The sequence below is a fragment of the Indicator indicator genome, chromosome 10 (assembly GCF_027791375.1).
Source record: "Indicator indicator isolate 239-I01 chromosome 10, UM_Iind_1.1, whole genome shotgun sequence".
Lineage (NCBI taxonomy): Eukaryota > Metazoa > Chordata > Aves > Piciformes > Indicatoridae > Indicator > Indicator indicator.
This window is the reverse complement of record NC_072019.1, coordinates 18,839,488-18,865,517: the sequence shown is the minus strand read 5'-3', so window position 1 is coordinate 18,865,517 and position 26,030 is coordinate 18,839,488. Positions and strand designations below refer to the sequence as shown.

At 44.6% G+C, this 26,030-nt stretch overlaps 2 protein-coding genes across 4 annotated transcripts; one reads left to right on the top strand and one right to left on the bottom strand.

Annotated features, from left to right (window-relative positions):
* Positions 1-3,370: 3,370 nt before the first annotated feature.
* Positions 3,371-6,953, bottom strand: CENPL (centromere protein L). The gene is made up of 4 exons (XM_054384537.1): positions 6,711-6,953; positions 6,163-6,414; positions 4,801-5,343; positions 3,371-3,442 (listed from the first exon to the last, which is right to left on the bottom strand). Exons 1-4 carry the CDS (start codon positions 6,951-6,953, stop codon positions 3,371-3,373), a joined length of 1,110 nt encoding a protein of 369 aa, XP_054240512.1.
* A 2,880-nt stretch (positions 6,954-9,833) lies between these two features.
* Positions 9,834-23,483, top strand: DARS2 (aspartyl-tRNA synthetase 2, mitochondrial). 3 transcript variants are annotated; one of them, XM_054384085.1, is made up of 16 exons: positions 9,834-10,114; positions 10,849-10,950; positions 12,197-12,292; positions 13,483-13,606; positions 14,253-14,299; positions 15,020-15,126; positions 16,649-16,718; positions 17,222-17,401; positions 17,848-17,955; positions 19,153-19,215; positions 19,397-19,549; positions 20,546-20,764; positions 21,236-21,346; positions 21,553-21,628; positions 22,529-22,731; positions 23,149-23,165. In XM_054384085.1, exons 1-15 carry the CDS (start codon positions 10,001-10,003, stop codon positions 22,714-22,716), a joined length of 1,758 nt encoding a protein of 585 aa, XP_054240060.1. In that variant the 5' UTR covers positions 9,834-10,000; the 3' UTR covers positions 22,717-22,731; positions 23,149-23,165. The 3 variants fall into 3 exon arrangements, with proteins under 3 accessions (XP_054240060.1, XP_054240059.1, XP_054240061.1); XM_054384084.1 differs by having other exon boundaries at positions 22,529-23,483; XM_054384086.1 differs by lacking the exon at positions 19,397-19,549 and having other exon boundaries at positions 22,529-23,483.
* Positions 23,484-26,030: the final 2,547 nt, after the last annotated feature.

Below are 26,030 nucleotides of genomic sequence, written 5' to 3'. Positions count from 1 at the left end.
TTCTAGGGTCTCTTAGAGTACAGGAGAGCTGTGAGGATGGGTGGCCTGAATATCTTTTCAGTCTTGCTGGAAGCAAGAAGTAGAACTGGAACTCTCATCTATCAACTGAATCAGTGAAGTGCCCAAAAAGGGTGAGAGTGAAAAGGATTTCAAATGATGCCTTTTTACTGTACAGTGTATGGTAAAAAAATTCAGTTTTTGTCTTTCCCTTCCACTGTATATGAACCTGGAAACAACCAGTTGTTGCTTACTCATAAAACCTTCTTCTCATGTTGCCTGCTAGATACCAGGTCCTGTCTGAAGCTGGGATGCAGGTATCTGTTAAGTCCAAGTAGCCTAGATCAACGTTGCACTTCTCAGGTTCTTGCTAGAGCAGTAAACAGCAGACCCACAGTCAGCTCCTGCTGAAAAAAAAAGCTTAGACCAGCATCATCCTAGCTGCCCCCCTACCTCTCGTCTGTGTCTTTAGAACTCCTGTTGTACAAGAGTGACTGTGATGAGATGGTGCCCTCCCTTTAGTGATTTTTATGCACTTTGCCTGTGTTTTAGATCAGGGAAAGGTGTTAGGCTCACTAAAGGGTTTGGAGGGTAAGGACTGTTTGCTGGCACTGTGAGTAACTGTCATGTTTCAGTGACTGCAGGGGCACCCAGGGGTGGAGGGGGGGGAAGGAGGAACTCAAAGGTTCCGATGTGTTTGTACTGTAATTTCTATCTAGTATGAAAGAATGACCTTTTGCACCTGATACCACTTTTGGACCTTAAATCTTAATTTAAGAGAGTAGGAGGACTGTAAATTCTTGAGATGAAAAAGACAGAGCTGACATCTTAAATTCTTGAACTTCATAGTTTGATTCATGTAACTCAGATTTTCATGTGCTTGAATATAGTCAAAATGACATGACAGTAAAAATGGGTCATTCAGACTTTTTTAAAAGCCCCTTTTCCCCTAAAGGTTGGTATTCTTGTGTTTACATATGAAGATCATTTGCACCTTTAAAAGGAAAACAAGTATTCTGTAAACAAATGTTTACATGTATCATTTATGCTTTTTTCTAGCATGAGTAACTTGTATAAATAGTGCTATCTTAATAAATTTCTTTTATGCTGTTATTTGTTTGTTCCTTTGGGTGAAAGTAGTGGACTCTGCTTTTGTATAGTTTGTGTGGACACAGATGTTGGGGGTTTTTAGATACCAGTCCAAGTAAAACTGGCTTAAATCCCTGCTGATTAGTGTTAGAAGCACATCATTTAGAACTAGCTTTTTCTGGAAGAAAGCATCAGCACAATCACAGAATGTTAGGGGCTAGAAGGAACCTCAAAAGATCTAGTCAAAGCCTGCTGCCAGAGCAGGATCACCTATACCAGCTCACACAGGAACCCATCCAGCTGGGTTTTGAATATCTCCAGAGAGAGAGACTCCACAACACCCCTGGGCAGCCTGTTCCAGTGTTTCATTACTGTCACAGTGAAAAACTTTTTCCTCATGTTGCTATGGAACTTCCTCTGCCTCAAATTTCACCCATTGCCCCTTGTCCTATCATAGGACATCACCAAGAGGAGCCTAACTCCATCTTCTTGGCACTCACCCTTTATATATTTATAAACATGAATGAGGTCACCCCTTAGATTCCTCTAAGGAGCCCCAGCTCCCTCAGTGTCTCCTCGAAAGGAAGATGTCCCACTCCCTTAATCATTTCTGTGGCTAAATGAGGGGCTAAATCTAGCTCTGTTCACTTAACTGCACTTACCCCTGTGGGCTATACCCTAGCTTGCAAATAAATGAAAATAGTTTTTGACTCCAGCAAAATGTTACAGCTGGGCTGCAGTAGCTACCACAGGGACATAGCAACACATCACTTGTGAAAGCTGAGTCTGGTTGCAGGTCATATACATGTTCCACTAGAGTTTCACATGCTAGTCTGTGTCGTTAAGGCAAGGAAAATGCTATATGGAATTTGATTTTTTTTTTTTTTTTTTAAGAGATTTATGTGGATTTGCTGGAAGGAGCTGAGCATTAGATTTAAAGGTAACCTGTAGGTATAACAGTCCTGTTTTCAAATCAAGTATAGGCAGGCACCAGTTATATTAGAACTCTTCCTCCTGCTTTACTCAGTGGTCACTAAATTGAGATAGCAAACTTTGTTTCATAAAATGGAACTGAAGCACCAGAAGTGATAGTTTAAATATCTACTGAGCTGTCAAGACCTTCAGAGGATTGGTTAGCTGCTTCTACCAAGGTTAAGAGTTATCACTTCAGAAACTGCAGCCTTTGCATGCAAAAATAATCTGTCTTCAAGTAATAAAACTGAAACCAAGTGCCTGTTTCTCTGGCTAATTCTGCAAATGGATTATTAAAAGTAGATTAAGAACTGGCCATGCAATTATGGCATGTGAGGCAGTTACATGATCTTTGTGGCTGGTTCCTCTCACCATTGCCAGGGAGAAGAATGAAGAATGCTTTTAGTCACAGCTGACAAATCCTAAAACCGTGTAGCTGGGCAAAGAAGGCTGCACAAGTGTGAAGGAAACTAGGCTCTAAATTCTGCTGCTCACAGAATTATTTAATAGTTGGAAGTAAGCATCATCTAACTATATAATTAAGCATAGGTGGTGTTTGCTCTGTTTGCAAAAGGTGGCAAACAATTTAGTGTTGTAGTATAAAAATCTTTAATAGAGCCAGGTACTACCTGCTGTAGAAGGGAGAGCTGTAGGATAAAATTTCAGTACCTTGAGCTCTGGTTTACAAGATTACATCCAAGATAACAAACATCAGGCAAAGAACAGTAAAAGTTATTTTCTCCTACACAGACCACGCTTCCCTATCTATTAACTTAGCTGGGAGCACCAAACAGGCAGTTGTCATGGTGTTTGCTTTAGCCCAGCTGGGATTTCATAGCCTTTGGAAGCTAGAAAGGAAGCTTGATGTAAGCCATGCACCCCGTTTCAGGTATGCTTTGGACTGGCTCAGGACTAGTCACACTTTAGCTGAGTCTAATGTCTGTGTAGCTTAGGCTTTCTGGTTAAGAAAGAACCAACCTCCTATTTGAAAAAACAAAAATGCCTGTTGCTAAGTTGCAAAGTCTGCTAGCCCCTGGCTGATAGCTACAGATGAATAGACAGTGACTATGATAAAACAAGAAGTGCTTAGGAAACAGAGGTTTGTACTGTAGCCCTGCTTCAGGGCAAAACTTGCGCTCTGCGTGATGTTGCATTGCAGCTAGTTACAGAGTTGAGTGCAGGAGTTAGTCCAGTGTTGAACAACCAGCATGAAAGGCAAGAAGATGCTGCAGGAGTGAGTTGCCAGTCAGTTTCTCAGCAGACCCCTTCCCCCAGGAAGCCTTTCCAGAGTGAAGATTTGCTGAAATGACTCTCACTGTATCTGAGAGATTGCTAGTTCTGTCAGTAGCATCAGCACCCCAGTTAGGTATTGGCTTTGGAGAAACTGCAAGAGAGGAGAAAAAGCACATGTCAAAAGAAAAGTTGTAGTTACCAGCTTTCCACACCCTTAAGTGGTTGGAAACCAACTACCAAACATTCTGTGTGGTTAGTCAGCTTCCCTGTTCTTTGCAAGGAGCTTTTGTTGCTATTTTGACTCTGGATATGAAGAAAACACAAGTGCCTGCACCCTCCTCCTTTCAGATTTCTCTGACTTCTGCTCCTGTCCCATGTGAAGTAGGGTAGAAAGAAATGCTCTGATGCACCTTTCTGGAAGGTGAGAATCCTAGCACTTTGGCTACCTGTCTCCTCTAGAAAGGCCAGGAAGAGGACACCAAGCTAGCTTCCTTGAATATCCCTCCTTTCCCACACTGACTATATTCCTGACTCAAACTCAAGATCCCCATTATGGAAGAGCTGTAACTGCCTTTTCAGACTCTAACCCTTCATCTGAAAGCTTACTCAGCTGAGCATCTCTTGTGTTTACTAACCTGCAATATAAAGTCATTTTAGGCAGTTCTAAACTGCTGCAGGCAAAAGCAAGCAATGCAACACTAACATGTAGTGGTTTGCAATTGCCCTGTTGAAGGCTGGAATTAAGAAACGTTCCCAGCAATGCTGACTTTCTGTCATTTGATAAACTCATGCTCCAAGAAAACTGTATGTGTGAGGTCCCAGTTGCAGCCTCTAACATTCCCTCTCTGCCCAGAATAGATCTAAGCAAGACAAAAGTAGAATTAAGCAATTGCACAAACTGCTTTTTATCTCAGAAGACTATTTGGTATTGCTTGAAGAAACTTCAAGAAGGATTAATCCTCCCTGATTTGAGAGGATATTATAGATCCCTCTACAGGTAGCACCTTTATGAAAAGGGTTGCAAGTGGAGTAGTTTCAAGCAGGATCTTTTGACTCTTAAGGTCATCTTTTGTCACTTGGCTCACCTACACATCAGTTACTTTTATAGAGCAGGTTAATTACATTTGACTTCCACTTGTATCTTAAGTGAAATAGTAGAAAGCCAATAAAAGAACTTAAAAAAATCATTAAGTTTGGGATCTTTCAAAGCCTAAATCTTGGGCAACAGGCAAAGAAACTTTCTTGTTCAGACCACACCTAACACACCTATTCCTGCCCCATGACTTGGGTTAGTAGCTTTTGCTGTAACATATTGGCAAAATACTGTAGATAGCTGTCTCAACACCAGAGCCAAATATGAGTAATAAAAGCAGAGGGTTTAACAGCTTCTTGTAGGAAATCAGGCACAAGAAACATAAACCCTTCATTTTTAAAAGTAATTTCTAGACAGGTAGAACTATTGGGTATTGTCCAGCATTAGTTAGGATAACACACTACTCAAAACCTCACCTTTATAGTCCCATGACAGTGTGCTGAGGCAATTGATGTAGAAACTGTCACCAGTTTTGTTGCTGACAAGCGGATCTTAAAGTGTCTGTGGAAGTGGGAGTAAAGGCAATCCATAAAGATATCCACTTCTTCTTGAGTGATCTCTCCTGGAGTTTTTTGGACTGTGTCCCACAGAGCTTTTGCATCCTCAGAGTGAATGGCATATGAAATGTCCAGAGGCTGGGGTAAGCAGGGGACAGAAAAAACGAGTTCAATGGCAGATGCAGTTTTGTCCACTTTGCTTCCTGTCCACATAGCTGCCATCCAGCTGAGACTGAGAGGGCTGATGGCTAAACGGCGGAAGCAGCAGTCAAAAGTCTTCTGAAACCAACTTCCAACAACGGATGTGTAACTCTCTGCCCCATGAGTGAGAAACAGAGGTAAACAAGTGAAATCCTCAGGCACGTTCTCATTAAGATCATCTCCAGACACACAGCAGAACAATCCTGACCATAACAATTTGTCTTCAGAGTTTTTGGAGGAAGCTGGGGATCTTGATAAAAGCTAGGATAGGGAAAAAAAAAAGCAATTGAATGATACAGAGCAAATTTGATTTTTTTTCCTAGCAGAAGACTTATTTGTTACATAATTACAAGCATTTGGTAGAAGGTTTTTCTCAGGACCTCTCCTGCAACATTCTTTTCTGTAAAGCTCATACAGTCTTATCTGTTGCATCATTAAGAGACCTGTGCAATTCTGTTGAAACAGTGGGAAAAGCATTTTTCACTTCATTAAGAACAGTCCTAAGACCTGAGTTAATGCTGCTTAATTCAGCAGAGCTATTGCCATACTGAACTTGGTGTTTCAGCAGCACTTGAGGCAAAGCATTTCAAAACCATTCCAGACCTCAGCAATGGCCAAGGCCAGGAGGTAGGATTATACCAACTTTCTCCTGGAAGCTAAATAACCTGTTCCAAAGTCTTAAAGTAAATTGACAGCTGAACTAAAAAATGAGACAGAGTGGTATGTGTAGTCTTTACTCTGATCTCTTCAAAGAGCTGAGCTCAAAATTGCAATCATACCCATTATCATAGAATGGTTTGGGTTGAAAGGGACCTTCAAGATCATCTAGTTTCAACCCTGTTACCATGGGCAAGAACACCTTCCACTACATCAGGTTGCTCAAGGCCCTCATTGCTTATGAGATGTTCTGTTCCAGCTAAGAATAGAAAGGATTTACTTTCATTAAATCTCAAGAGATAGTGTAGTAGTTATTCCGTACAGCTAGGGTTTAGTTTTGTTTTAAGAGAGCATTTTATGACAACAAAAGCAACTAGCTAAGTGCAAGTCACAATTACCAAAACTGCAAGTAGGGCTCCTTACCTGCACGAGAATCGCAGCGTGGTCTTGATCACTACCTTTCAAATCTGGAAGGCTAGAAATAGCCACTTTGATGTCCAGCTCAACTCCTATTTCCACAGCCAGCCCTTTCTTCTTCTCGGCAGCAATGAAAGCACTCAGCAGCCTGGAGTAACCCCTCAGGTGGGCGTCGGAGAACTTGTACAGAGGAGTCACGCTGTAGAGTGTCCAGCGTTTGCGCAGTAGAAACGCTGTTCTCTGGGGACCTGCATTTTGCTAAAAAACGAATACGTTAAGAAATACTAACCCAAACGAACATGCCTAGCTTCACCCTTCAGGGCTTCCAAAGGGGCGTACATCCCGGGTCGCTGCCGGCAGGGTCCACGCCCGAGCTGAGGCGATTTGCCTGCTGCAAGAGCGATGAAGAGCGGAAGGCGACAGTCGTGAATCCCGCAGACACGGGGAAGGGAAGGGGAGCGGGCTCGGCCGAGGGACAAGAGCCGGTGGGGCGGCCCGGCTGAGGAGACAGATAGGCCCCGGCCTCATCATCACCACCACCGCCGTGATCGTACCTCGGAACGCGGCGCCGGCGGGAGCGGCTGGCCGCTGAGGCTGAGCCCGAACCACCCGTGAGCCTGCCCGAACGGCGGCCCCCGCGACAGGCGTCCGATGCTGGGCAGCGTCCGCACCGCCACGTCCGCCGACTCCATAGCCAGAGACAACCCCAGCGCCTCTCCCGCCGGGCGACGTTTGAACTGCCTTCCCGTCAGGCACTGCGGCGCGGCGCGCCGAGTCAGCGTCACCCCCTCCGCCATGCTTGTGTCGGGCGGAAGTCAAAGCTGGAAGCTGCTAGTGGAGTCGTTTTGGCTTTGTCACCCGGCTGCAGCTCAGGGTGAGGAGACCTTTCCCTGATAAGCCCAGGGATGCGAGATTTAGTTGCAGGTGATCCGTCTGCTGTAGCTGGGGCCTTTCGACCCCTGCCGGCCTTGGCTATAAGGCCTCTGGGTCAGAGCGGCGCCTGAAGGGAGAGGCTGAGGGGCTGGCGCCTGCCCTCCTTTGTCTTTCATCTACAACGTGCGCGGGCTTGTGACGGTTCTCTTGTTTCTGGTTCAGGTGTAGGCTGTAGGATGGCACTTCCCCGCCTGCTGCCCAGAGCTCTGCTCTTAGTGGCCTGGCCGGGCTGCTGGCGGGCCCTGCACCGGGCGGCCTCTGCCGTAGCCCCAGCGGCTCCAGGTGAGAGAGAAGCGTTTGTCTTATCCCGGCCACCCTCGTGAATTTTGGTTGTTTATTCCTCCCAGACACCCAGGTCAGGGTAGTCTGTGGAGGTGATTAAGGGCACACTCACGAGAAGTTGTTTTCCCTGAATCACTTTTAAATGTCTTCTCTAAATCGTCGTTTTATAATGACTTCTAGCATCTTGTGATTCAGAGTATATTGAAACCGATTTTTATTTTTTTTTCTCCCCTCCTGATCTTTTACTTTGCTTTTGGCCTTCTTCCTTCTCTGACATACAATCTGTAAACATCAGGTTGCTGAATGCCTAACATAATGGGAAACAAACCTTAGTGCCCTCTGCTTTACTCATTGAATTATAAAGGCTGTAGTAAAGGTAGCAATGAAGATTAGTTCATCTATTTATATATATGCCTAGGTAATGGCATCCTGCAAATTTCTCCTTGCAAACTGAATCTTCTAGCATATTTTGTAAATGGTCTGATTGGCTTTTTAAACGAAGTCATAATGCCAGGCACACTCGGGTCTGTGGAAAGTGTTCTATAATTGGTTTCAAGTATTTTAGTGGTAGTTGCCAGCAGGAAACTGCTCAATTACGCCCACGAAGGTGGTTGTCAGTATGTTTTAGTCCTGGCTTGTCAAGCTCACTTTCTGCTGTGCTTTCTAGATTCAAGTGTGGAATTGTCAGTATGCCTCAGGACTGAAGCTTTCCCTTGTCTTTCCTATGAAATTTATGGGGCAGCAGCTTGCAACAAGATGGTGTTCAGTTTTCTGTCTGAAAGTTTGACTAAGGCATAGAAATAATTCCTCTTAAAAACATGTTTAGAATAATTTAATGCCATATTTATGTTCTAATGTCTTAAAGCAGTTGTATTTGGGATAACATGGAGTGATTTCTTTGTGTATGTCTAAGCTATGTTGGTATTGGGAAGTCTGTCTTGCCTGTCTGCAATTGCTACAAAGTAATGGATTATTTTTATTCAAGACTTCAACAGCTTTGTCGCTCGGACCAGCACTTGTGGAGAGCTGCGCCCTGCTCATGTGGGACAAGAGGTCACACTGTATGGGTGGATTCAGTATCAGAGGTAAATGCAAAACAAGGTGAAAATGAAGATGCTTATTTGCCAGATCCCGTGTATGTCCTAGGCCTGGATTCAAGCATGTTTTTTACACCGCAGGTTATCTTTTCATAACCTTAAGTAGTCCCTTCTGAATGGGTGAAACAGTTCAGATCTGTGCCAGATGAGTATTTAGAATTTCAGGAGTTTCATACAAGTGCTAATTGATCTTCATGACAACATTGTAAAGCAGTTAAGTATTATTCCCCTTGTTGTGTAGGAGAGAAAACAAGTGATAGCATATTTATAGCAATTCCAGCAGCTGAGAGCAAATAATTTCTTTTATGTATGGTCCTTGCATTTTAAGCAGATGATGTTGTTTGTCTTTTCAATGATGCAATTCTAAAGTATGCAAGCTTTATTTAAACAAGAAACAGTAAGGGAAGGTAGTAAGCAGAGGATGAAATGTGAACTCCTGTGGTTTGCTGTAGGTGGCATAATATAATCCTTTCTGAAAGAGTTGACCATTTTGTTAATGTAGGGTGAAATGTGTGGCTGCAGGCAGCATGGACAGTGCTCCAAAATGTTCAGCTTCTGGCTATGTGCTTGTAAAATAGAGATGGGTACTGTGGCTTTGAAATTAATTTGTATCAAAAATTGCTTTTTTTGAATTTACAGTCTAAAGAGGCTATTTTTTATCCAGCATTATTCTGCAGTTATGGTCTGCATGGTTTTTTTTTTCTTTTTATTTTTTCTTTTAGGAGGTCCTGCGGATCTCAAATCTAAACAGTCATGGGTAGAGTTCCGGGGAACAGTTGGGATTATTACAGAGCAATTGTTGTGCTCCTGCTTTTTAAGACAGCCAGAGTGTGTTCCTTTTGACAGCTTCTTGATGACTTAAGTACAGTGGTAACTATCTCTACTGCAGCTGGAGAGATCAAGATTCATAATGCTAGGTGTAGGAGTGTTGGTTGTTCATGTGAAACTTTATGGGACCAGTGCTCTCCTTCTTGTCTTGTGGTTGGATTTTTTTTTTTTTCTGGTCTCCATGTGAACTTTAGTTTTATTGCTCATCTAAATATGTTTATCTGACTACTGTTTCCCAGCAAGACATTTCACATGTTCAGCATTCCTGCTCTATATGGATTAATGCTCATGTTAAAATCCTGCCTCTCCTGGTTATTTCCACGTTGTGGCTGGACAAAATCTGAAACAAATAGTTCAGATTGGGTTCAGATCTGGGAAAAATATCAGCACATAGGTTACTTGGAAGTGCTTTGAGATTAGTCACAAGGTACAGAAGGTACAGCTGCCATGTGCTTTGGCTTAAAAAGCAGAAGACTGCTGAGTTCTTGAAGAAACTTTCTCCTTTTGTGTTTTTCATGGTTCAGACAAGGCCTGTTTCTGGTTTTGAGGGATTTCCAGGGACTGACCCAGATCATAATTCCACAGGATGAGGTAAGTGCTACAAAATTATGAGTATCTGTTGTTTGCTTTGTTTTGTTTTTTTCTTTCTGTTGGTAGTTTGGGTCCAGCAGACCTGGGGAGGAGGATGAAGTACTTTGTCAGACATGAGTCAGCACTGCACCCAACTGGCCAAGAAAGCCAGTGGCATTCTGGCTTGTGTTAGAAATACTGTGGCCAGCAGGAACAGGGAGGTGATCATCTGCCTGCACTCAGCACTGGTGAGGCCACACCTGAGTACTGTGTTCAGTTCTGGCCTTCTCACTGTAAGAAGGACATTGAGGTGCTGGAGCATGTCCAGAGAAGGGCAACAAGACTTGTGAAGGGCCTGGAGCACAAGGCCTATGAGGAACATCTGGGGGAGCTGGGGTTGTTCAGTCTGGAGAAGAGGAGGCTGAGGGGAGACCTCATTGTTCTCTACAACCACCTGAAAGGAGGTTGGAGCCAGGAGAGTGCCAGCCTCTTCTCCTTGATGACAGGTGGCAGGACTAGAGGAAATGGTTTCAAGCTGCACCAGGGGAGGTTGTGGCTGAGGCTGAACTATGTTAGGAAATAGTTCTTCACTGCAAGGGTTATCAAACATTGGAATGTTCTGCTCAGGGAAGTGGTGGAGTTGCCATCCGTGGGGGTGCTCGAGCAGTGTGTGGACCTGGCGCTTAGGGACATGATTTAGTGTTGACCCTTAAGTGCTGGGTCAAAGGTTGGACTGGATGATCTTGAAGGTCTTTTCCAACCAGATATATTGTGTGATTCTGTGAGTGCTCTGACTCACTGGTAGCAACCAGTCTTATGAGGAGCCCTGATCTAGCACTGCCACAGAAACATTAGTGCTGTTTCTTCTGGCTTTTTAGGAGTGATCTTGAATTCAAACGGGCTGTTGAGAAACAAGGCCCTTGAGTGTCATGTGTTTTTCCTGTTCTTTGAACTTCTGAGGGACATTGTCATCTTCTTGCAGGCACATTCCCACCTGAAGGAGCTCTTGTCTAATGCCCCAGTGGAGTCTGTTGTTCGAGTGACTGGAATTGTGTCCCCTCGACCTCCAGGGCAGGAGAATCCGGTGAGGCTGTTGAGGTCTCAGGGATTTTATTCATTGTGGTCTTTCTCCAGTGGAAAAGAGCACTAGATAGCTGGATTATGGTGGGGTTTATGTCATATCTTAGCCATGGGTTCTGGATGTGTGGGAGCCTATCTTCAGATAATGTGAGGTGAAATAGCTGCTATGATGTGTAATTTGAGAGAGCCTCAAAGCCCATTTGAACCTTAAAACACCCACAAATTAAATAGTATTCTAGCCCTCTAAAAAGAAAATAGCTAGCTTCTTCAGCCTTTCAAAGGGGGGTTGAGAGAATTTCTTCATGAAAATAAGTGCTGTCATTGCGAGATCCACAGCATTTGATGACATATTTCTCAGAATAAATCTTGCTGTTCTCATTGTATAGGAAACAGAGATTGAATAATATGTTAATGTGAAGTGTTCCTCAGCTCCCAGTGTAATCAGCTATAGATTAAGCTGTCAGGATTATATGTATCCTGTCACTGGCAGGTCTAAAAAGACAACCTGGATTTATGACTGCAACTTTTTCTTGCTCTGCCCAGTTATAGATGTCCATAAACAATGCAAGCTTTGAGCCATGCATTTGTTTCTTTTAACCGTGTACCATTTTGATGGCAAGTTGTATATACTTTCCCCTAAAGTAAACAGAAAGAGTCCTGTAGGATCAGATGAATTTTGATGTGCTACAGTGCTAAGTGGGGAAAGCTGTCTCTTCTCTCTCAGGATTAAGAAGAAGATGGCTAGTTCTGAGAACTGGTGTTCTGCACTAGAAATTCTCAGAAGTTCCTCACCAGTTGGCTTTTCTGACTCGGGTTAAGGGCTGATGGCGATGCTGCTGCTAATGCACACTAAAAAAATACACTGCGTGGCTCCATTGAAGCTAATGGAACCTAGTAAACTGCATGTGTCCTCAAAGGGCCTGTACTTGGCTGTTCCTCTCTGCTCAGAATGTCCTTCATTTACCTTTAGGCAAATGAAAAGTAATTATTTCTTGTACAGATCAGTATGTTACTGGGAAAGAACATACTATCTTTGGTGACGTGGCTTATGTTTTTCTGCATAGAAGGGAGATCTAGGGGAAGCCTGTCCTTGAAAGAAGTTCTCTGAGTTATACTGTTAGAAGGCAAGCAGGATAATCACATGGGTTTCCTTTTTTTTTTTCTCCAACCATCTGTGAAATACTTTTGTCCTATTCTTTTCCCGAAGTTTTGAATCTGAATTTTTTTCCTTACTTTTTTTTTTCCTCCAGAAAATGCCAACAGGAGATATTGAGGTGAAGGCAAAGACTGCAGAGATCCTAAACTCCTGCAAGAAGCTACCTTTTGAAATCAAGGATTTTGTCAAGGTATCTGTTTTCCATTTTTTAAACTGAATTTATAAGTTTTCAGTAACTTGGGGGATTTGCTCAGGGTGATGGCTAAAGATCTGAGAGTTTCATCTGGTTCTTCCAGTTGTGCTTCGGGGAAAGGATTTAAAATAGGGGTGCTGTTGTGAAGATATATTTTTAATTAGGAGCTAAAGCTTGAAAGAGGACTTAAATGATTCCAGTGAACAGGGTTTTCAAATATCATTGTAAGAACAGATGGTGAAGGGAAGAGTGAAGAAAAATCAGGCTATGTGAGCTTTTTTGGGAGTGTGAAACAGAACCTGCCAATGCACTGCTGTGTTTTCAGGCACGGGTACTTAGTCTTATCTGAATGTGTAGCTAGTCAGCCTGAGGATTGTCTTCGCTAAGTACACAGTCTTCTAAAGGGTTAGTTTTGGTGCAAGCTCCATGGTGTAGGAGTGCCATCACTGTTAATAAAAGATATTCTTTGTGCCACAAGGTGTGACTGATACATGGATTTTGGCAGTGGGAGAACTGAGTCCTATGCTGTCTGTGTTATGAGTTCTAGACAGTTCTCATCACCTGTACTACTTAGTTTTCCTGTCTGTAGTAAGGATGTGTCACCATTTGATTGTTCCTTTAGATCTATGTTTGATACTGCGTCTCTGCCTAAAAATCACAAGGAGGATTGCTACGAGATGTTGTGGTTCACTAAGAAAAGGAAGGGCTGAAATCCTGAGCTTTATTGTCATGGAATTGTTTAGGTTGGAAAGAAACCTCTAAGACAGAGTCCAACCATCAACCCGACACACTATGGCCATTCAACCATGTCCTGAAGTGCCATGTCCCTGTGTTTTTTGAACGCTTCCAGGGATGGTGATTCCACCGCCTCCTTGGGCAGCCTGTTCCAATGCCTGACCACTCTTTCAGTAAAGAAATTTCTCTTAATATCCAGTATTGAGGCAGCTTTTACCACAGTAAATGCCTGTCTTTTTAAAATGAGTTTAAGTAACGATGCATGGAAACTCTCATTGCGGCTGATGTAGGTACAACCTATCTGTGTAGGTTGTAAGTAACAGGTGGGTTATGGCAATAGAGCAGCATCCTTTTTGTAGCTTATCCCTTTGTTCCTGTGGCTTTAGGAGCAGCTTCACTCGATGTGCAATTTGAATTTTGTCTGCTTAATCTTAATTCCCTCTTCTCTCCAGAAATCGGAGGCCTTACGGATGCAGTATCGCTACTTGGACTTGCGCAGCTTCCAGTTGCAGTATAACCTGCGGCTGAGGTCACGGGTAGTGATGAGGATGAGGGAGTATCTATGTAACCTCCATGGTAAGGAAACTGCTTGAAGAACAGTGTGTATAGAAAACTACATTTTAGCACTCCCTATTTCTGTTTTCTGTTGCTGGGAGAGATAAGCATCAACTTGCCCCTCTAAACTGGTCCCAGGATGTGCCTGCTTGTGGTGGGATCTTTAGAAGGGTGTTGGCAGGCCTGAAGAACAGAATATGTTGAAATCTCTTGGCATGCAACCAACCCCTTGTTCCAAATGGGCTATATCCAGTGAGATAAGGCCTTCTGCAGATACCTTCCCTCTTTTGGTGACCAAGCTTGAAACATGTCGAAGGGGATGGATTTCTTTTAGGGCTTTTGTTTATCTCAAAATCAGGAAGCAGTTTTGGAAAAGCAAAGCCTAGTTCAAAATGGATAGAGAATTAACAGTGTTTCAGCCTGTGTGGAGTCCTCTGTCATCAACAGTTCTGGCAGGACATCAGGGCAGCTCAAAGCGTAAAGGCTCTAAATCTGTCACTGCACAAATTATTCTTGGAAGCAGAAAAATCTGGAGATTTTGGCAAGGCTGCATGATATGCTAGATTACCTCTTTTGCTGACTAAATGCACTCTAGCCTGCTCTGTGTCCTACTAGTTCTCCCTGCTCTCAGTATATTCTGTGTCTGAAGCATGTGTTTGTTCCTCAGGGTTCGTGGATGTAGAAACTCCAACACTCTTTAAGAGAACCCCTGGGGTATGTATTTTGCTCGTAGTGCATTTTAGCCACCTGCAGTTGCATAGGCAGTTCATGGTTAGATTTCTGTCACTTGTCACCCTGCCTTCATTGTGGTTTCCTCACTAATTTGCTCATATGCAAATTTCTGATAAGATATATGGATCCTTTTAAAAATAGAACGGATGAAAGGGGAGAGATGACATCTCGAACCTTAATTTTGAACCTTCAAATGAATGAAGCTGTTGTCTTGTAGGGCATGTGTTTGATGCAAATCCTGTCCTGGAACAGGCAGCTTACAAAGCTCAAAAACTTCCTCTATGCACTGTTTCCTCAGCATTCATCTCTTAACTTAGTGCTTTGCCACTACTCAAGTAATTTTTATTTCTAACCTTACATTCTTTTCATTTGAAAAATAATCACAGAGAAGAGAGCTGTAGCCCAGGAATTGTTGATGCAGCTTACACAGAGAGTTCTTGGATTTAAACCCTTGTTTTGGACAGTGCATTGTTATGCAGGGCAGGAGGTGGAGAATAATCCTCCTTTGGGATATTTTGGATCAGGTTGGTTAATAGATGTTTTAAATGTAATGTACAAACAGCCATTTCCTCACAAGTGGGATTTCTTAACAGGCAAAATGAATGCTTTCCTCTTGAGCTTCTTGCCTGTGCTCTCTGTTAGGAATTGAGGCCACTTATTTGCTGAGCTATGTAAGCTTTTTATCTTCTTTTTTGATGCTAGGGAGCAAAAGAATTCCTTGTGCCCTCAAGAGAAGCAGGCAAGTTCTACTCTCTGCCACAGAGTCCTCAGCAATTCAAGCAGCTCCTCATGGTTGGAGGCCTGGATAGGTAAGAGTTGGACTTTGTTCTTTGCATGTTTATCCAGGATTTGCTTGCCTTGGTTGGTGAGGTTTTAGATACTTTCCCCAAAACTTGCTGCTAAGGGTTTTGTGGTTTGAAGAGGGATCTTTAAGTACTTTTCAGTTAGGCCAGGCCCTTTGCTCCCTGGCAGCAATACCTCCCAGTAAGTGGAAATTTATATCTTGTTTGAAGGTTGAGGTCTTCGCTGTTGTTTTAAATGGAGACCTGATCTGAAGCAGTCTGCCTGAAGGGCTGAACATGTAATGTGTGGTAAATGCCTCCTCAGGAGTAACCTACAGAACTCATTGAGATGAGGCCAGGCAGGACTGAGACAAAGAACACACGTCCTCTGGGTGCAGGAGTACAAAGCTTCCAGTTGGGCTTGTTTCTCCAAACCAAAGGAGAGGAAGACAGTTGTTCACAAAATTGTCCTAGCCAGTTGTCCTTGGCTAGGAGGGAATCACAGGATCACAGGATGTCAGGGGTTGGAAGGGACGCAAAAAGGTCATCGAAGTCCACCCCCCCTGCCAGAGCAGGACCATACAATCTAGCTCAGGTCACAGAGGAATGCATCCAGATGGGCCTTGAAAGTTTCCAGAGAAGGAGACTCCACAACCTCTCTGGGGAGCCTGTTCCAGTGCTCTGTGACCCTTACAGTAAAGAAGTTCCCCCTTATGTTGAGGTGGAACCTCCTGTGCTGCAGCTCACATCCATTGCTCCTTGTCCTATCACAGGGAGCAAGTGAGCAGAGCCTGTCCTCTCCCTCCTGACACCCAGCCCTCAGATATTTATAAACATTTATTAAATCCCCTCTAAGTCTTCTCTTTTCCAGATTAAAAAGCCCCAGGTCCCTCAGCCTCTCCTTATCAGGCAGTGCTCCAGTCCCCTAAGCATCCTCATAGCCCTCCGCTGGACCCTCTCCAGCAGGTCCTTGTCCCTCCTAAACTGGGGAGCCCAAAACTGAGTGCAGTACTCAAAATGAGGTCTCACCAGGGCAGAGTAGAGGGGGAGGAGAACCTCCCTTGATCTGCTGGACACATTCTTCTTAATACACCCCAGGATCCCATTGGCCTTCTTGGCCACAAGGGCACACTGCTGTCCCATGGATAACTTGGGACTTGGATAACACCAGGACTCCCAGGTTCCCCTCCATGGGGCTGCTCACCAGCAGATCACCTCCCAGCCTGTACCAGAATGTAGCCAGGATAGCTGTAGGCCAGGTCTTGACCATGAGTGAATTTTTGCTTGGCCCTCAGCAGAGTCCAGGTTTGGAGTGGAAGATGGGAAAAGGGGTTGTGTGTGCCCCTGTTCAGGCACACTGGTAGCCTCCATGTGCCCCTGGAGATGCAGTTGTTTCCACTCAAAACTTCATGCTTTTGAGGGGATGGGGGCACCCAGGGGTATGAGCATCTGCTGCAAAGAGAACAGACATTTCTCTTTTTATGGTCAGTTCTGTAGGCACAATTTAATTGAGATTTCTTTAAACTGTTAAGTAAAAATGCTGTTGCAGGTACTTCCAGGTTGCTCGCTGCTACCGAGATGAAGGTTCACGGCCTGACAGGCAGCCTGAATTCACCCAGGTAACCAGCTCATGCTGCCTTTTACCCTCCAGATGGTGTCTGGTTTCCCTTCTGAAGACCTAGTTTCTCCTAGCTCTTGCCTGCTTGTTACACAGAGAGCTCTTTGAGGTTGGTGTGGGACATGCATGGAACGGTTACTGTCCTTGGCTGACTGTGTGATCTCAGGTGCAGTACGTTTGGGAGTTGTGTTGCAGCACTGATGGTGCTTGATGATGCAATCTCCTCCTGTCATACCCCATTCTTCAGCCTTGAGGTCCCAGGCAGCGTTAGCCTGGTTCATTCAAGGTTTCTCCCTCTGTCATCATTACCTCATTGAGTTCTCTGAGGAGATGGTTGCCTTAGTCATCAGGCTGTAGAGACATCACAAGCACATTCTCAGTGTAATGCATGAGTTCACATAGTGGGTTGTCTCTTGTTGCATGGCTTTGTAGCCAAGAGCTTCTGCAAGCAGCAGTGTAGCTCATGTGGAATCCTCCCTGTCCCCCTTTCTTTTCTGTTTTAAGATAGATATAGAGATGTCATTTGTAGATCAAGCTGGGATCCAGAGATTGATAGAGGGCCTCCTACAATATTCCTGGCCTGAAGAAAGAGGCTCCATTACAACTCCTTTTCCTTCCATGACATACAAAGAGGCACTGGATGACTATGGGACTGATAAACCAGACACTCGTTTTGGGATGAAGGTGAGGGTTTGCCCATGGGAATCTTAAGAGCTTTTCCTTCCTGTTAGTGTTTAAATCATCGTTTGGATCATGTGTACGTGATTGGATTGGGGTTCTTTGAGGTACCCAAAATGTCTGTCCCATCACTGATGCTTTGGATGAAGAGGGTTTGATTAGTTGGGTGTGGAAAATGTGGGGTTTAAGAAAGTTTTACTTTTAAAGGTAATGTGACGTTAAGAAGCAATACATCTCGACTGTCTTAGGAACAGAAGCCCACATGTCATCCACAAATACTCTTGAATTATTCCAGCTTGGCACCATTCATTTCCTTCTGTGAACCATTTCTTTTCTCTGAGTAAAGAAATGGTGTCCCAGGGAATGGTGCTAAAGGCTTTAAGACAGATGCAGAAGTTTTGCTACATGTTCTTAACCACCCCCGCTTATTCCTGTGCTCTCTGCTCTCTCAGATAGTGGACATCAGTGATTTTTTACGAAGATCAGACATCCAGTTTGTGCAGAATGCACTCAGCAACCCACATGGCACTGTCAAAGCCATTTGTATCCCTCAGGGAGCAGTAAGTGATGCTTTTACAGACTCCTTATGGTTTCTGTGAAGTAAATAAAACACCAATTTTAATTCCTTTGTTAGTATGGAAATGTTCCTTGCTATTACTGGGGGAGAAGTGTACTTCAGGGAACTCAGGATTGGTTGTGACTGGTGTCAGGCTGGGCTGAGTAGTGTTAAAATGGAGGCTCTCAGGCAACAGGAAGAATATTTTGTCAGGACAGGGAGGAAGAAAGCAGAACTGCAAGATCCCTTGAGGGGAGAGAAGTCTCTTCAAGCTTGCTTTTGTGTAGGATGGCTCCTGATGTGCATCTCAGTAATAAATTGTAGCCAGTGGCAAGAGAGCCAGGCATGGCAGAGCTCTGGGCCAGTGAGGGAAAGGTCAGGTGATTATGTGCCCTTTTCATGTTTGCTTTTGCTGCATTTGAGGGCACAACTCCTGTCATGTAATGAGTGACCCAGACCAAATCCAAGGCTGATGATAGATACAGAAAACTATTTGACACAAGCACATGTTTTGGCAGGGAAACAGATTTAATTCTGGTTGTGGGCATCTTTGTAGCTTGGGCAGTATGGAAAAAGTTAAATACTGAGTTTTATTTAAGGAGTAGGACTTTCTGACTGGTGGGATTCCTTTAATTTTGGCACCAAGTGTAAGTTATGTGTTACCAGGAGAGGGCACCAAGGTGTGTGTTTGAGCAAGCAAAAGTGGAATCTTGAGCCCCTCTGAACATTAGAGAATCTGGAGATAAAAAAATAATCAAGACCTTGATGCAGATCCTCACATCTTCTGCATTTTTTTGCCTGTGAGAGTCAGCTCACTTGTTTTTTCCTCTGTTCCTCCAAACTGAGCTATGCCTATCCCGTCACCAGTCTGGTGATTTAAACTTGTTCCTGCATGCTGGAGGCAGTTGGCATAATCTGACTCTGCTGGCCAGCTACATCTGACTTGTGAGCAGGGAGGAAAATCTACAGCCAGACTTGCAACCTAGAGGAGCCTATTCCTGAAAGGAACCTTTGGAGAAGATGCTTAACTGCAGCCTAAGGCTGTGAGCTCTGTCCTGTTCCATGGCCCTCAGGAGAACTTGCACTAGAAACAAAAGAACTTGGAAGTTTGTAAATAGATTGATTAGTAGATTTAAATCCTGGTTAGGCTTTGTGTAGATTTTACTGATGTTGAATATGTCTTCTCTTGCTCTTTCCCCAGAGATATCTTAAAAAGAAGGACTTGGATTCATTAAAGGAGTCTGCAAAATCCCAGTTTAACCAGGTGAGACAGAAATGCTGCTGAGGCATTGGAAAGGGTGAAGGACAAAGTGTGTATTGAAGGCACTTGCAGGCAGAGGAAGGCAGAAGAGCAGTTTTTGATAGCTGAGTCAGTGCCTGAGCATGTGATACTTCAAGACAAGAGAGGGCAGCACTGAACTGAGCAGTCTTTTATCTTGCTTTAGGAAATTGTGGAAATTATCTGCAGGCCTGATGGAAGCTTGAAATCTCTGCTTACAAAGTTTCTTAGTGAGAAGCAGCAGTCAGAGCTTATCCAAGGGCTGAACATAGAGGTGGATGATGTGGTTCTGCTGACAGCTGGTGAACACAAACAAGTGGTAGGAATAATTTTTTTTTTTTTTTTAGGGGTGGCTGTGTGGGTTGGATGTTGCTGTTGATTTGATGGCTTAGATGTTATCTGACCTTAGTCTAATTCTTCTTATTACTGAAATAGGTCATCAGCTGATTCTGGGTTTCTCTGTAAGTGAGGCTGTAGTAGCAGCAAATAATGCCTGAAATGTACCTGCTGTTTTTATATCCCCCAGTCACATTCTGGGAAGAGCTTGTAGCTGAAATGGAGGTGGAATATAAAACAGGAGCAAATCAGTGCCTCCTTTTCTCCCACCTTAACTTAATTTTGAAAGCATCAGAAATTGGAAAACAAGGTCAACTAGGGAATTTTCTGTACTATAAGCAGATGATGAGAGTGAAGCATAGATGCTTATTAGCAGAAGTGATGAGAGATTCTGTCCCTACCCTCCTCTGTATTCTTCCCAATAGACATTGCTATTCAAAGTCCAGGTTGGATGAGGCCTTGAGCAACATGGTCTAGTGGAGGTGTCCATGCACATGGCAGGGGGGTTGGAACTAGATGATCTTTAAGATCCTTTCCAACCTAAACCTTTCTGTGAATCTATGAATTGAAGTGCTGGTTTGTGACAAGGTGTCATGCTTTGCTTCATAGCCAAAATTTTGTCATATTCTCTTTCTGTGCCTTCATTTCACTGTCTGCAAAGTGCAGATCTTATCTGTGGTCCCCCAGTTAATCCACATTTGTGTAGATCTTGAGGTTAATCTAGGAAACTTCTGTGAGGTTGGAACAGTTGGAAGAAAATGGACTTACCAGCTCCTTACTTGGCCTTTGTCAAACCCGGCCTCAGCAGGAAGGTAGTTTGTCTTTCAAGATGATCAAGACAAAAGTGGTTAAGGCAAAAAAGCACTACTGCTGCTGTCTGTGATACTGCCTTTATGAAACGCTCCTTCTCTGGTCAGTGTTTGAGCAACTTCCTGCAAGTAAATCTGCCCTGCCTTCTGCTCTGCCTTCTCGTTTGCAGTGCTCTGCATTAGGAAGCCTACGGCTGAAGAGTGCTGACCTCCTTGAGGCAGCTGGGCTGGTACTCCGTGATCCTGCAGCATTTCACTTTCTGTGGGTGGTGGATTTCCCCCTTTTCCTCCCAAAGGAAGAGGATCCCACTGAACTGGAATCTGCTCATCACCCCTTCACTGCCCCTCATCCTTCAGATGCCAGTCTCCTCTATTCTGATCCCTCAAAGGTAACTAACCTCATACCTGCTATGCTGGCTCTCTTGCAGCTATATGTTGTGGAAAGTCAGGCAAGCAGCAGCTGGTTTTAGTGTAAAAGGAGATATTGTTTCATGGAGCTCACTGCATTTGATGCATATCCATTTGGAAGAGATGGCTTACATACTACTGAGTGGCAAATATCCCTGTGTACCACCGACAAAAGGGGCTTATAGGAAACAGTTGCTTAAGGTGAGGAATCATTCTGACCCATGCCATGTTGCTTCAGGGTTTCGATCAACTTTGCCATAGGATTTTTACTGTTTCCTCATCTACTATCAGCAGTGCCTGCCTCTGACAGGACTGGTACTTGAGCTGCAAGGTAGCATTGAGAGAGCAGTGTTGTAGGATGCCATGGCTCATTCCCAGTGTCTTTATCTCATGCAGGCTGTTGTTAGACACAGCTGTGCACAGCCTTGCTGAGGTGTTTGTTCTTTCTGCAGGTTCGTAGCCAGCACTATGACCTTGTGCTGAATGGCAGTGAAGTTGGAGGTGGCTCTATCAGAATTCACAGTGCAGAGCAGCAGCGTTTTGTGCTGGAGAAAGTGCTGAAGGTAACACCTACAGATGTCTCCAACATTCTCTTAGAGGTTTAGAGGACTAATTAATTTAAATATCCATTTCAAATGATGAAAGAAATGCTCATGCTTCTCAGGTAAAGAAACTGGCCCTGAGTAATGGATGACTTGATCATACCTTCATCTTACATTGCTGGTAGGAAGGGCATTGCTTGTGCAGTGATGCTGCTGCCATTTTGCAGGAGGACTCTGAGGTGCTTTCCCATCTGCTCGAGGCTCTGGAGTTTGGAGCTCCACCTCATGGAGGAATTGCATTAGGTAAGTGCTCTGTAGCTCTGCAGATGGAGGTGGCTTATGGATTTTATTTGGTATATTAGATCCCAGGAACAAGCCTCATGCTTGTAAGCAAAACCCTTGTCTTCTTGAGACAGATGGCTGCCCTGGTGTTGCTGTTTGGCACACCAACACTGTGGGCTTACGTAGTGCTTCCATCTTTGCTTCCATGCTTTGCAGAAGGAAACTCAGGTCTTGTCACCAAGTGCAGAATGTTTTCATGTTTTCCTCAGCACCATAGTGTGATTTAGTTCTTAGGCAAGGAATCAATCACATAGTGGTGGCTCTAAGTATGTTCCTTATTTACTGTTCTACAGTGTATTCAGTAAGATAAGGTCATCTTTATTGTCATTCCTGTGCAGCCAGAGCAGGATCCCTGTACTGCATGCTTAGAGGTTTGGGACAGCATGGTACTTTGTTTCATGCCCTGGGTGCCACAACCTTGCCCTCTGCTTCAGTCTCAGTCCCCGTCTTCCTTATCAGTGTTGCTCACTAATTCAGATAACTTGGGAATTTTTTTTACTAGAACACTGTAAGTTTGTAGCTTTAAAAAAGGGGGGGAAAAAATCCCAAAACAATCACAGCCCCTCTTTTGCCCCCCAACCAACAAACCACAGGAAAAAAAAAACCTCACCTCCAAAAAACCTGTGGTCTTCCAAAGTGATTTCCTTCTGTCCAGTCACCCAACGGCTCTTGCTGGTTTTTAATTCCTCCTTGTTGTTTTAATTCTTCAGACTTATGGTTTGAGCAGTGAGACAGAGCCCTGACAGTGTTCCTGCCCTGGTTTTGTCAGGCTGCTTTGCTGTTTTTGTCTCTCTCTCTTGCAGACCTTGGTGTGTTGCAGAACTTTGTGATACTGAAAGCAGGTTTGTTTTCTGCTTCTAGGACTTGACAGGCTGATCTCTCTCCTTGTTGATGCTCCCAGTATCAGAGATGTCATTGCTTTTCCTAAATCCTTCAGGGGACGAGACCTGATGGGCAATGCTCCAGACTACGTCACTCCAGAAGAACTAGAGCCATATCACATTCAGGTTTCCTGGCCTCTTGCAGAAAAAGAAGCAAAGAAAAGCTGATTTAAAGCCAGTGATGTAAGCTGATCTCTTTAACCAGAGGTGCTTACAGCTTCTAAATACTAGAGTTCAGTTTAGAAAACATCAGCTGTTACGGGAGGGTGGAGAGCAGAACAACTCCACTGCACTCTGGCAGTTTCAGGACTGAATGGGCTCCTCGATAAGAATTCACTTTTGGGTTGGTAATGGAAAGAAGTAGGAGAGCAAAAGAACATAATTTTGGCATAGGATATTGAGACTGTTGGCTTTGGGGTGTCATAATAGAAGGAAGCTAGATTCTGTTTTTTGTTTTTTTTGCACTCCCCACTTTTATATGTCCCTTGTAAAGTATTTTTCCTTCTATCTGGAGAAGATAGTGCCACCTTCACTGGCAGGATGGTTTGTATTCCTGATGATCATTGAATCTCTTGGCTGAAAACTGTTACAATTGAACAGTGTTGTGCTGAGCCACCAAGAACTCTGGACACCTCACAGCATAACTTCAGTGCAGCCAGCAACTTGTCTCCACATCATCCAGAACTTGCCACAGGAGGTTCACATCCAGCTGTGTTCTCCCTTCAGAGGAGGAAAGAGAAGTGTCCATAACATGCAATGGTTGTCCTCATAACACTCATGAACGAGGTGATGATCTGTCTTTGGGGCCTGTGGTCCTGACGCTTTTTAGCATACTAATTCTGAAATGTGTATGTTTGTAAATAAAGCTTACCTGGTGTCGTGAAGAGGGGGAATAGGGATGGAGGATGGTGATTATTAATTATGAATTAGGAAAATATGAGTTATGAAATTATTGTTTATTATTATTAATATTCAATTAATTACTTTATATATATTGATTCGGATGCACGGTTGTAATAATATAGACCATAACTGATTTAGTATTTACAATTGTACCCAATTATAATATTTACAGTCAATTTCTAATTAAGGGGATGAAAGGGTGCAGTTCCGCCGCTTGTCCACTAGATGGAGACTCGACAAGGCGCTTGCGGCTGCGAGCTATGTAAGAGATGTTTATAACGTTATCACGAGGCAGGTTAAGCTGGAAATATCACACGGCTATGTGCGGGCACTTTGAATAGAACATTACTAAATGTTGCACACATGAAAGACACATGCAGCGAGACAAATTGCCGGATCTTGCGGACTCGCTGGGTACCTGCTTTTGCCCAAGGTTGACCCCGTTAGCGTGACGCTTTCTTTCTCCCCTCTCGGCTCTTGGGGGGGGGGGCAAGGTTGGCTTCCTCCTCCTGCAGTCTGCGGGAAGGGCAGTTCGCTTCTTTGTCCTCCCGCGGTCTGCGGGGGGGGACTGCCTCCCTGGCCAGAGGACGGCTCAGGAGGACCAGGTCTTTTCGGTGCTTGGCCCCTCTTTGGGGGCTTCCCGTAGGCAGGTCTCTGGTGGGGGGTACGGTGACGTGATGCTTCCCCCCCTCGGCTCGGCTTGAGGTGAACTCACTGCCGCTTCTCTGGGCGACTGCTTCCATTTAAATTAGAATGGTACAGTCATTGCCTTGACTTCAATGGAGAGGCTAATCTTTTGCTCTCTCTTCTCCCTCGGGGAAAATCCCAGGTGTTTTGCCCTGATATGGGCTGTGGACCGGCTACAGGGGGTGGCTCCTTTCGTTCCCGTGGTCTGCGGGGGGCCACACAAGATGCGTTTCTGCTTATTTGGCTGCTTAATTAGCTTGCAGCGTTTCTGGACAGCCAGGCTTGGGCTAGTCCTTCCCCCTTTGGGTTACAGCTTACCCTCTCTGGGGGCTTCCCTCAGTCCTTTTCAACTGGGTCTACGTCGCTTCTGGCGATGGGGTCATCGTTTGCAGGTCCTCGACACATGTTCCATGGGCTGGCTTCCATGTTCAAAGGGGCTTCCATTACGCTTGCCTGAAAGGCTCATAGCTTACACAAACGTGAGTTGCATGATGGATGAAAGCAGAAAGAGAGAGCATTGTGGCACCAAAATGGGGCAATACTTATAGACACTGGAGGCTGGAAACTAGCCGATGGGCACACTTGCTAACAACCTGCTTCCACCTATAGAAAGGTGAAAATAGAATTATGCCCTTAGATGGACAGAGCGTAGGCATCCCATTGAGATGGGTGCCTGCTTCTTGGTTGCCCCTTAGGAGACAGGCAGGCGCCTGAGCCTTTTGTCTTCCCTTCCTGAAAGGAGGGTGGAAGGGGAACTTCCCAGAACATGTTGGGACAAGTTAGCTGGTATCGGGGCATAATTCTGGGCATGTGATGCCTTCATGACAGAAGGGAACCTCCTAGCACCAAATTTCTTTTTCCATTTGGTCTCTTTTGAGGAGAGAGTCTAAATGGAGCTTGCAATTCTGGGCTAGCTCGTTCCTGGCAGCAATTACAGCCATGTCTAAGGAGGAGGAAAGAAATGTGCTTTACAAGCCGCACAGAGACAAAGAAAAGCATCGGGGGCTAACACATGAAGGGAACCTCCTAGCACCAAATTTCTTTTTCCATTTGGTCTCTTTTGAGGAGAGAGTCTAAATGGAGCTTGCAATTCTGGGCTATCTCTTTCCTGGCAGCAGTTACAGCCATGTCTAAGCATGTGGAAAAAAGGTGCTTTACAAGCCGCACAGAGACAAACAAAAGCATTGGAGGCTAACACATGAAGTTGTGGTGAAAAGCCTATGCCCAAGGCTATATCCTTAAAGTGTCGGACATGGCCTACGTATTCAGCTGGAACCTCCTCTCCCCTCTGGAGTGTGGGGGGGAAGGCTGGGCACCACTCTGTCTGAGTATACCATCTCCTGGGTCATTTGGGACAATGGCACTCTGAGGAGATGCCCATTGCCCTATGTTCACGAGTTATGTTCACATTATATTTGGGTGAAACATCATTTCATTGGTCAATTGCTCTGTTTAATAAGGATGCTCACTGGACCAGAGCCTTGCGGCAAATATTAAATAGGGGTTGTTTCGGTAAACTCATGTTCCGTGTTCCATGCCCGGTATCCGTGTTCGGTGCTCTGTGTTAATAACTGCACCTGTTCCCCTGTGCGTGCCCGTGTTTGCCTCGTGCCTTCTGCCGCCTAGAGATCCGCCTTGCCCGGGACTCGAACCAGCAGCGTTCGAGTGCATTGCCGCAAATCGCCGTTTCTGCCCAAAGGACCGGCACCCTCCCCAGCCGATCTCCGTAAGATCGCGGAAAGGGTCCCTCCAGCTTTGCATAGGAGCCGCTTTTGGCTGTATCCTGCGGCCGCTTCGACAAGGGATTTCCCCTGGAGCAGCAAGCTTTTTTACGCAGCGCAACAGCGAACTGACTTGCAAAGCCTCCGGGAATCACCGGTAATCTTCCAGGA